Consider the following 11,526-nt stretch of genomic DNA (forward strand, 5'->3'; position numbering starts at 1 on the left):
GAAAGAAATTGACCTGTATTGTATCATTGGGGAGGTGACTACTTCTTGTGGTGGTAGGGGGTGGGGGGAATGGGGCATTGTAGGTTATGTGGGGGTACAATAGAATTCTGGCCTGAGGCTCCCCAAGTCTTATTACGTTGTATGAAAAATCCCCTTATTAGCCTCATTTAATCTCAATAGAAGCCTGCTGTTTACCCTCAGGGAACAAGTAGTTTTCAAAATTGAGCTCCTCCAAGGTCATTGGCCAATACTGTGTGCAAGCATTGGTCATCTTTGTAAACTCATGGCATTATTTCCCCGTATGCATTATAATACTAAGAAATTCATCCCCAACCTGTATGAAAAGCACAGCCCAGGGCCCTAATTGAGGCTAGCGTGAATGCCTTTGAGGGGCCAGGGGGCCATAGGAGGCCCATGCAATTTAACTGAAGCTCAGGTGCCACGTTGGATTTTTATTCTTATTAGGCCGCAACCCTTCTGAATGAGTTTAGGGCAGGGGCTGCTGATCCGGCTGTGGATTCAGGGAGCTCTAAAATGAATCTCTACCGTTCCTTTAGAGGTCTTTCTGGTTCCTCCCAGTGTTGTCATTGCCGAGGTCGATCTCGTAGTTGTTCAGTTGTGCTCTTTTTGCTGTCTTGTGAGTCTTAGCCAGTGATCCAGCTGCCCAAGGACAGGGCCTCCAGAGGGCCTAGCACCGTCCTGGTACCAAGCGTGTGCTCCCGGCCTGTGTGACAGTGTCTTTCCAGAGCAGTGAAATGAGAAATTCTGCAAGTGGCAACCCAGAAGATCAGTGTGTATCTCTTGGGCCTGGATTTCTACTATGTTAGTGAGTGTAGGAATATACTGTGTCTTTAATGGATGAAAATTCAATGTATGCTGTGAATTTGTTGGTTTGAAACATTGAAATTTTTCATTAGACAATGTTTACATACCTCACCTGAAGAACCTTTGAGAGTGTATATATAAAATTTAAAAATATATTAAGTTGCTTTAAAACAATATGTATAGCTATAAAAGTTGGAGTTATTTTAACTTTGAATATGTACCAAGTCTCTTAAATATTGAAATCTTGTAGACTTCTTGTGCTTCTGTGTTTTGCTTTCCTATCAGGCCATGTAGGAAACTGTGTTCTTGTTATTGGTAGAGGGGCCCTCACTGAAATCCAAGCTTGGAAGGATTTCCTGTGTTGTTTCCGATTCTCTTGTTTGGTTTTGAGGGATGGGGTGTGGAGCCAGAGGATGTGTGGGAGGGGTTTCTCTAACATTGACATCTATTCCATGAGCTTTTCCAAGGCGCTTATTTTATGGCAGCGTATTAAACTTCTTTGATATTCAAGTGTGTCTGTGTAGTCACTGAAGAGGGCATAGAATGCCTTGGAGCCGGTCATTCAACTTGCAGCCTAAGGCAAAATTGATGAGTTGCCAGAAGGAACCACAAAGCAATACTTCCACCAAGTGTCAGGGCTTAGAGAAGCCTTGTTTGCTAATGTCAGTAATACATCATTTTGTGAATTCTGCCTAACTTCAGGGAAAAGAAAAGACAGTGGAGGAATCCTTGAGATTCCCATGGCAGGGTTGGAAAGGTGCCAGCATTTCATCCTGAGGGACAGGGAGCAATGAAGGGCAAGCTCCTGACCTCAGGCTAGCCACTGGGAAGTGTGCAGGCCACAGGCCAGGGCTGCCCAGCTCTCAACGCCTTTGTTGGAGTATGGCAGAAAAAGTCCTTCCGTTTGCTAGCCTCATGAGTTTGTTCATTGTACTCTTTCAACTCTGCTTGAAGTGGGTCAGCATAAGGACCCACAAGAAGCTCATCTGACTGTGCCATCACTGTGCAGAACCACCTCCAGCAAAAATAACCCCACAGCTGACTGCCAGGCCACCCCTCTGAATCTGAATTTGGAAGACTACCTCATTCCAGATTGGTTGTTTTCATTGTTAAGATAGACCTCTTTTCCTTCAGTAGTCATCCTGTAGTGGAATAACGAAAATACCCAAGAGGTGCAGACTGGCTGCCTTGGGGTGAGGGGACATCTCAAAAATTAACTCTGAGGGCTTTTGGTTTAGGGATGATAGAGGTGTCATCACCAATCTCAGAAAAACTTGGCAGCCCTAGTAATCAGGATGTTGCCTGTTGGAAGTCTGGGCACTGCTTTTTGGCCTCCATCCTCCCAACCAAGCCCGGCTGTGCCCATTCCCTTGGCTGGGGATTTCCTTTTAGCAGTGAAATTTGCCACTGATTTTTCTTTAACTCAGAAATAGCAAACTTGTGGCCTACAGATGTGTTTTGTTTAGCCTTGTGTTTAAAAAAATACTTTGAGCTTTTCTTTACATAAAGATTGAGAGTTCTGACTTCTCTTTAAAAAAAAAAATGAAAAAGATGAAGATTTGACTCTAACTCATGGTAAGAGTCAGCTGGCGTGAGACTGGAAAAACGTGCCTTTCAGGACACCACAGCCCCTGACTGTCAGTTCCCATTTGATCACTGTTTCTTCACGGCAGGGGAATGGGTCTGTGTGCGTGCTGCCTTATCAGATGTGGCGACACAAACGACAGGCCAGTTGACTGACAGGTAACCAACCTACTGGCCTTGCGAGACAGGAGCGTCCAACCCCATTGGAACCCATTTTCTCTCCTGCACACTGTTCATTACATTTCCTCCAAAATCCCTAAATTTTTTGAAGGCACGGAAGTTATATCAACTGGCCACTTTCAAGATGACCCATGTGCTGTTAAGGTGTGGTTTGTATGACCATTGCCCTGGCCCAATTTTCCACGGAAATCTGTCCATGGTTGTGGCTCATGATCCTGGCTCAGGCTTCCGTTTAGTGTCAGTGACCCTGCCCAGCCTGCCTGCCGGGGCCTGGCCTTACCCAGACATCCATCCTGAGTCCTATAAAATTGTGCTTGCAGTGTTCTCATCTGAATGGTGACGGAGCCACTGCAGACGTATGTGTGCCTGCTTTCTCCACCAATTTCTAAGAGCCACTGTGCTAGGGACAGAAAAGTGAAACTCACAGGACATCTGAGAAGTCACACTATTGATTGCTCTGATGGCTCCGAAACCCTCAGAGCCAGATTAAAGATGGGTGTGGCTCTGTGCACAAACTTACAGAATGTCCATGTCACGGCAATTACTTGAAGGGAGATGAGGATGAGCAGCCTCCCCAGCTCGGCCATGCACTGACAGACCCCGGGGGTCTATCAGACCCCTCTCCCAGGGCCCCCTCCTTCTTCAGGAGGAATGGACTTCAGGAAGGGCAGGGAGTTCCAGGAACAGACGTCCTACGTGTGTAGCCCCTTGGAGCCACCCCTGGATGATGGCCCATATGTGATCAGCCCAGAAGCCCTAGGAGAGAATGCTAGCAGCACCGGGCCCGCTTCTCGGTGGAGAAAAAGAGACCAACAAGGCAGAGTGAATCAATGTCATGTTCACATGGAAGACAACAGACAACATGGACATAGTCTAAAACAATACTTCCAGGGCAGGTGCGACTCCCTCACGGGCCTGTTCTAAACCAGCCTCTAGGAGTCGATTCAAACAAGACTACAGAAACCCCCAACAAAACGTGCTACAACCACATAGCATCTGAAAGGCAAAACAAGACGCTGGATGTTGACTTTAACATATAAAAATACTATAACAAAATGAAATACAAATATATATTAGAATCTGTAAGTATTCTGTATAAAGAGATACTTTTGCGGTTAGGCTACCAGCAGGCAAAGAGGAGACAAAGTCCAGCCTTTTCCACTTCCTGACACCTTCACCGGGAGCCCCGGCCCTGTTGCCAGTGGTGTTGCAAGGCCACAGCTCCCTCGGGACGCACCCTGCTGTATCTCTTCATGTCTAAAATGCAGAGCGAACTAGGGGTCTTCACAAAGGGGGGGCAAGATGTGGAGAGAGGACTTCTCAGAGGGGCGATTTCGCAGTAGCCGCTTTCCGGACTTTCAAGCGGAGTGTGAACAGGCAACGTGAGTGCTGACTCAAGTCCTTAGCAACTCGCTGGTTGATGGCCAAGTTAGAGAAAAAGTTGGTCCTGGGGCACACAGCTCTCCGCTCATCTCATGGTGGATTCCAGTCCTCAGACTGCACCGAGGTCAGCGCTGCTGTGCTAGGAGTCTGGACCATGTGGTGGGGCTGGTCAGGGGAGCCTTAAGCTCACATGGTGCTCCCTGGGAACAAACACACCAGCCGCTCACCTCCCAGCCCCATGGCGCCAGGTGAGGGGTGAGCATCACCAGTCTACAGGTACCCTTTCCACCTCCTGCAGAATGAAGAGGCCTCCTGCCAGTCAGTGCCCTTCAAGCCTGGGAATTGACTTCTCCAGGGTGGTGGGGAATGGTGGTGGCCAGGGAAGCTATGTTTCTCAGGGTTGGCGAGTCCCAGAGCAGCTTTCTTCCAGGGAAGAGGCAAGATGGCTGCTCTTGAGCTTTTCTGCCCTATCCAGCCCGGTGCAGATGCTCTGCAGGGTCCCAACGTGGCCTGGAAACTCAAAGTAAGAGAGGGATGCCATGTGGTCCTGGGAGAAGCCCCATGAGGCCCAGGCTGCAGTCTACTTGCGGGTGGGGCCAGACACTGTGGCCTTGCTCAGAGCTCCAAGCAAGTAGATCCCAGCCCCCTGGTGAGGGGCAGATCCTGCCATGAGGACACCTCCCACGTTAGGCAGGGCAGGGCCCTCTTCCCATCACAGGGACCCCAGGACTCATAGTTGCTAGGTTGAGTCCCCGTGGCATGGGACATGCCAGGCACCCTCTACCCCAGCTCTAGCCTTCTAATCAGCATCAAGGGCTCCCCTCACTGCCCTGGGCGGGGCACATGGGCAGGGGACACGGACACAATGACACTCTGAGCCTCACCTGAACATACACCCAGCCATACCTCCTGGTCACAGGTGGAGGGAGCCGGGGCAGAGACATGCTCACCGCCGCTGCCCACCGGAACTCCCCGGGGGTGTGCCCGCTTGGTGAGGCCTCTGGGGAAAGAGAGTGCAACTTTGCCACCCTTTAGCCAGTTCACAATTTGGCCTCACAAACCATCTTTCTACATTTTCACTGTGTATGGAAGAGAAGACGATGCAGTCAGGCAATCATGTATTCAGTGCCTCGTCCAACACTTGCTCCTTCATTGCCAGCAACCCTCTGGCCTGGGCCACTGTCTGTGGCTGGAGCCACCCCTCAGCTCAACTCTTCCCGGGCATCCTGGTCGTTCCTGCGATGCTCTGGGATGAGTTCACATCTGTCCATTAGGCCAGAACGCCCACAGTCCCCAGCCCTGGGTTAGGCACATATATACTTATTGATGTGATCAATGAAAACAGGTCTTCTAACTCCTCTGGCCTCCCAAGACCACAGTCGGGGAGTCTGCACTATTCCTTTAGTCATCCTGCCCCTACCTCCGGCCATTTTACAGCTGAGGAACCCGAGGCCCAGGCAGGAAAAAGTTTGCCCCGAGTGATAGAGCCAGTGGGGACTTCCCAATGCCTGGAGCACTGTCCCTTCCACTGCTCCCTACTGGCCTGCAGTGTGAAGGACTCTGAACCAGCTGCTCCCTGGTCAAGCACCCTAGGCCAGACCCTCACACCCAGTCCCTCTGCCAATAGGTCACCGACAGCCTGTGGCTGACTGGTGGCTGGGGAAGCCCAGGACCAATGCCCCTTCTGTGGCCAGTGTCTGGAGGCGGATGATGTTTGTTTACCTAGAGCAAAGAACCCCCTGCCCTCTTTGGTGGGGTCTGCCACCCTAAGCAGCCCCTGTGGCTGTTTCCTCCACATAAGTGCTCCTTGAAGCTACAGTAGTCATCCTAGAACTTTAGGATTCAGAGGCCTGGTCCTAAGAACCACCTCCACCCACAGCCTCGTTCCCAAGCAGTGGCTGCAGTCAATCCAGCGGGGAAGGGTCCAACCCTCCCTGGCCAGCAGGAGGCGGCATCCCCGCTCCACAGCCTAGCCTACCACCAGCAGATTCTGTAGCAGCAGAATGAACCAGGCTGGCTGCCCGGGGAGACTGAGAGTACTTCGTGGTTGCCTGCAGAGGGGTAAGAGGCTTCCGGGGCCACGGACCCAGCTCCAAGCCAGCCTGGGCCACAGGCCAGAGGGAAGGGTTGGTTTGGAAAGCTGTCATTTTTCTTCTCCAGACTCAGGTAGCAGACAAGGAGGGGTGTCATCATTCTGCACTTCTTGGCCTGACCTCACGCACACATTCATTCAACAAATATTTATTAAGCGCCTATTTGTGCAAGGCACTTCCGGAGAGGGCAGCCCGCAGCTCAGGCCTCGCCCACCCCCGCTGCCCCCAGCTATGGCGCAATTTGCTTTTAAAAGGCTGCTCTGGCACCACCCCATCCAGGAGGGCCCAGCTGCCCAGGAGCCGTCCTGTGATGACCTGCACCCCAGCCCAGCTGCTGGCGACTGTCTCTGCTGCTGCAGCGGCTGGGCCCCCTTGCCCACCCTCACCCGCCTGTCCACGCCCAGCGCTATGCGCAGAGGGCACAGCCACACTTGGTGGGCTTTTCCACCTCCTCGGCAAAAGAGGTCCCATCGCTGCACTCAAAGGTGAACTTCCTCCGCTTCAGCCGAAGGCCCTGGCAGCAGCCCTGGCCTGGGCACGTGCCCCGGCACTCCACCCATGACAGGGGGCGTGTGGTCTGGCAGATGGCATAGCCCCTCTGGACCTGGTGAAAGTCCCGGACAGGGTCCCCCCGGCACTCGGACTCTGGATGGGACAGACACCAAAAGAAAGCCTCAGGGCACACCCATGGGTGAGCTGCTGCCTCCAGGGAGGCAGAAGGAAGAGGAGGAGTAGGGCAGCATCTGTGGGGTGGATCCTTTGGCTCTCAGACCCCATCTCTGTCCCCAGCATACTTCCGCCTCCCGCTGACATGCACAAGCTTCTTCCCAGGGCCTACAGTCTGGTCCTAGCGCCAGGGCCCTCCAGGACAGATTGAACTGCCGGAGGGAGGCGAGGTCCCCATTGCTAGAGGCGTGCAAGAGAGACTGGAGACCCTGGAGGCAGTAACATTATGAAAAGGATTCGTGCTGGGGAGGGGATGGCCTAGGGGATCCTTAAGGTGCCTGAGTTCTGGGTTTCTCCAGCTTCTCCCTGCCCAGCCTTAACAGTCCGGATTCCAGCAGAAGCCATCTTGGTCAAGCAGACCAGGGATGGCCTGGGAAGGAGTCCCCACCCCTCAGACTTCCTGCTGCCACTCCCAGGTCATGAGGTGATGGGGCCAAGGTACAGAGGTTGGGCCAGGAGCTGTTACCCTGGGTGGTCTCTTCTGCAAGGAGAGACCCCAGCCAGAAGAGGCACATACCCTGGATAAGGGAGCTGCAGGGCAAACTGGGCCAGGAGAGACCGGGAGCAGTGCCCAGAGGGTGGAGGGACCCTGAAAGCCCCATAGCAGCCCATGGTACGGGGCTGGGGGAGGACAGAAGGGCTGCCGAGGTTGGGAGGAAGAAAGAGTCAAATTGCTAAAGCAATTTGTGGGGGACCCGGGGGAGTGCACATCAGGAGGGGGGCCCCTGACCTTGCTCACACAGCTCGCCCGAAAAGCCGGGGTCACACACACAGTGTGCCCCCTTGGTGGCTGAGGCCTGGCAGTGGCCATGCAGGCACTGCAGGCCTCTACAGGGCTCTGCCAGGGCCCTGGCCTGGTTGCACAGGGCCCCCGAGTACCCATCCTGGCACTGGCAGCTGTAGGAAAGAGCGTCGAGGGGCACACATTGCCCATGGACACACCTGCAGGGGACAGAGAAAAGCGCTGTGAGGACAAACCCAGCCAAGCCCCACCCGGCGCAGCCCACCCGGTCCTGACTTCACAGGTCTTTATTCTGTTCCCAAGATTGAAACAAAGGGAGTTGCATGCGACTCCAGTGCCCCAGGCTCACTTGTGGCCGTGGCAGGGACCATCAGCAGGCTGGTCACAGTGCAGGCCCACCCAGCCGGCCTCGCAGTGGCACATGGGCCCCGGGGTGGCATTGGGCTGGCAGATGCCATGCAGGCAGTAGAGCTTGAGGCAGGGTTCGCAGCCTGGCACCACGCCCGGCTTCATCTGAGTCTTGGTGAAGTCCTGCAGCTCGTTGTTGATGTATAGGTTTCGGATGCAGCCGTGGAAGCCAGTGCCATTGAGGATCTGCCACAGGCGGAAGGCAGCTGAGTTGACATCCACGGGCATCCCTGGGGTAGGGGAGAGAGCATAGCTGGGCTGAGTCAGGCTCGGGCTATGCCGGGCACCCACCTCTGAGGTCTAGGCAGCTCCATGGCCTTCCCTCTTGCCTGCGGCCTCTGTCCTTCATCTCTGCAACCCTGATCCAAGGTCCTCTGCCACCTTGGAGGGCCCAGGCTCCTTTCCCAGAAGAAAGGGAAAAGCTGCTTCCTCTGTGATTGGAGCTGGGGTGTCAGGCCTGGTGGTGGCCAGCTGCTGCGTGCGGCTCTGAGGTGCCTGTTCCTAAAATCTGGCTGCCCTCGCCAAGGCGCCTTCTCTACCTGGGACACCATCTTTTACCTCCCGGAGACCCCAGCCGTAGCAAAGGGGCAGAGCCGAGACATCATGTGTGCCGCTGGGTCACTGCTTTTGTGGCTGTCCCTTCTCAGCAGCCCTCTGAAGTAGGGCTTGCTAAGCCCCATTTGACAGATGCTCATGACTGGCCTGAAGCTGCACAAGGAGTAAGCTGCGGAGCTGGGCTGAGACCTAGGGCCATCCCTCACCTCTGCCCCAGCCTCAGCACGCCCCCCACAGGGTGTGAAGACAGCACCGCTGCATCCAACAGCCTGCTTGTCAAGACCGAGAAATGCTTGCAGGTGGTCGATGGGGTCATCTAGCCTGCAAAGCCTCTAAGGCCGGCCGAGGCAGTCCCTGGTTGATGCAGGGACTCCATACCTGAGTCTTCTTGCAGTGGCTCTGGGCCTCTGAGGGCCCCAAGACTGGGAGTGGACCCTAAGCCACTGAAAAGCCCCTTCTAGCCCAAAACCAAGAGGAAAGGTGCCCAATGTGTCACAGACAGCCTGGACAGTCCCAGGACCTCTCCTAAGCCAGGCCTTGCACCCAACCCAAGCGTCTATCCTTCTTGGTCAGTCTGGGCCAGGCAGAGAGCAGCTGGGCCTCCAGGCAGCGAGGCCAGTCCACCTGCAGCTTGGCCACCACCAGGACCATCTTCCCACTTGGCATTTCCCACAGTGCAGTCCCTAGGCACCAGCTTTCCTGGCTGGCCTCAGGCCAGAGAGCAAAAGAGACCCCGCCAGGGCCAGGTCCTCACCTCCCACATAGAGTGGCGCCTCGCTGTTGAGCGTGTAATGTTTGCCAAAGTTGTCCATGGTCATGGGGCTCCCACCGTCAATGGAGAGATTCACCATCTGGTCAAAGGCGACCAGCTCAACAGTGTGGAACTGCCCGTCGTTGATCGTCTCAGCACTGGAAGAAGAGGGGGTTGCCCATCCCAGGGAGTGGGTGTCAGTCTGGACCATCCCTGCCTGGGCACTTCCCCAGAAACACCAGCAGGTTCTCCTCAGGAGACCAAATCTCTAAGGAAAAGGACTGTGGGGGCTCAATGGCCTATAACCCGATCCCTCTTATTCCCCTTCTTGGACTCCCTGGGGAAGGCTGAGAGGTTTGAGGCAGGGGTCTCAAACTTATGAGTCTCCTCCTCCCCATTAAGGAGCCTCCTCTAAGGTGGTAGTGGGTTGGGGAAGGACGGGGCCACTGCACAGGCCTCAGAGACCTCAGACCCAAACTGGGGCTAAACCAGATGGTTCAAGTGTCCTTCAAACTCAGCCCAGGTTTCTAGAGGTCTCGATAACCACCTGCTTTTGGCCCAGGAGACCTCGCCCTGGCAGTCTCGTACCCCTGAGGGCAGCTGGGGGGCATGAGGAAGCCCTACCTGTAGATGGCAGAGCTGGGGTAGCTGCCTGGGTCGTAGCTGACACGCACATGGCCCTGGTACAGCTCAACTGCAATGTGGTCGTTGTCCCCGTTGTACAGAAGGATCCCATTGTCCTCTGCCGTGGAGACCTGATGGGCAGTGGCACTTTCTCTCCCACCCCACCCCATGCAGCAGCAGCACAGGCTAGCAGGTGGGGCAGAGAGGGCACCCAAGATTGGAAGAGAGATGCTCTGTACAGAGCTCTCTTCCCCCACCTGGCCAGCCTCCCCAAGGCCATTCCTCCAGGGGGCGCCAACAGGGGCTGCAGCCTCTGGTTCAAGCCCCATCCACTGCCAGCCTGGCCAGGTCTGGGCAGGGAAGGGTGACGGGCCACTGAGGCCTGGAAACTCTGTGCCAGGAAAAGCAGCCAGGAGACCTCAGGACAATCTTCCCAGAGAAGAAAATTAGACTGGGACCCCTGTCTGGAGGGTGTGGGTAGCCCTGTTCTGTGGCTGTCTCTTATACACATCTAGATGTGTATAAGAGACAGCACACAGTGTGCCCCCTTGGTGGCTGAGGCCTGGCAGTGGCCATGCAGGCACTGCAGGCCTCTACAGGGCTCTGCCAGGGCCCCGGCCTGGTTGCACAGGGCCCCCGAGTACCCATCCTGGCACTGGCAGCTGTAGGAAAGAGCGTCGAGGGGCACACATTGCCCATGGACACACCTGCAGGGGACAGAGAAAAGCGCTGTGAGGACAAACCCAGCCAAGCCCCACCCGGCGCAGCCCACCCGGTCCTGACTTCACAGGTCTTTATTCTGTTCCCAAGATTGAAACAAAGGGAGTTGCATGCGACTCCAGTGCCCCAGGCTCACTTGTGGCCGTGGCAGGGACCATCAGCAGGCTGGTCACAGTGCAGGCCCACCCAGCCGGCCTCGCAGTGGCACATGGGCCCCGGGGTGGCATTGGGCTGGCAGATGCCATGCAGGCAGTAGAGCTTGAGGCAGGGTTCGCAGCCTGGCACCACGCCCGGCTTCATCTGAGTCTTGGTGAAGTCCTGCAGCTCGTTGTTGATGTATAGGTTTCGGATGCAGCCGTGGAAGCCAGTGCCATTGAGGATCTGCCACAGGCGGAAGGCAGCTGAGTTGACATCCACGGGCATCCCTGGGGTAGGGGAGAGAGCATAGCTGGGCTGAGTCAGGCTCGGGCTATGCCGGGCACCCACCTCTGAGGTCTAGGCAGCTCCATGGCCTTCCCTCTTGCCTGCGGCCTCTGTCCTTCATCTCTGCAACCCTGATCCAAGGTCCTCTGCCACCTTGGAGGGCCCAGGCTCCTTTCCCAGAAGAAAGGGAAAAGCTGCTTCCTCTGTGATTGGAGCTGGGGTGTCAGGCCTGGTGGTGGCCAGCTGCTGCGTGCGGCTCTGAGGTGCCTGTTCCTAAAATCTGGCTGCCCTCGCCAAGGCGCCTTCTCTACCTGGGACACCATCTTTTACCTCCCAGAGACCCCAGCCGTAGCAAAGGGGCAGAGCCGAGACATCATGTGTGCCGCTGGGTCACTGCTTTTGTGGCTGTCCCTTCTTAGCAGCCCTCTGAAGTAGGGCTTGCTAAGCCCCATTTGACAGATGCTCATGACTGGCCTGAAGCTGCACAAGGAGTAAGCTGCGGAGCTGGGCTG

General features: G+C 55.4%; 1 protein-coding gene across 1 annotated transcript in view; it reads right to left on the reverse strand.

The window, feature by feature from the left end:
* Positions 1-3,407: 3,407 nt before the first annotated feature.
* SLIT1 (slit homolog 1 (Drosophila)) overlaps positions 3,408-11,526 on the reverse strand; it is a 71,325-nt gene continuing 63,206 nt past the window's right edge. Inside the window, exons 30-34 of the mRNA XM_012000339.1 lie at positions 9,872-10,002; positions 9,251-9,405; positions 7,883-8,171; positions 7,522-7,733; positions 3,408-6,710 (exon numbers count right to left, since the gene is read on the reverse strand). Of these exons, the coding sequence (XP_011855729.1) occupies positions 6,472-6,710; positions 7,522-7,733; positions 7,883-8,171; positions 9,251-9,405; positions 9,872-10,002 (1,026 nt within the window). The 3' untranslated portion in view covers positions 3,408-6,471. The remainder of the gene's footprint in view (positions 6,711-7,521; positions 7,734-7,882; positions 8,172-9,250; positions 9,406-9,871; positions 10,003-11,526) is intronic.

The sequence above is a fragment of the Mandrillus leucophaeus genome, unplaced genomic scaffold (genome assembly GCF_000951045.1).
Source record: "Mandrillus leucophaeus isolate KB7577 unplaced genomic scaffold, Mleu.le_1.0 Scaffold117, whole genome shotgun sequence".
NCBI classification, from domain to species: Eukaryota; Metazoa; Chordata; class Mammalia; order Primates; family Cercopithecidae; genus Mandrillus; species Mandrillus leucophaeus.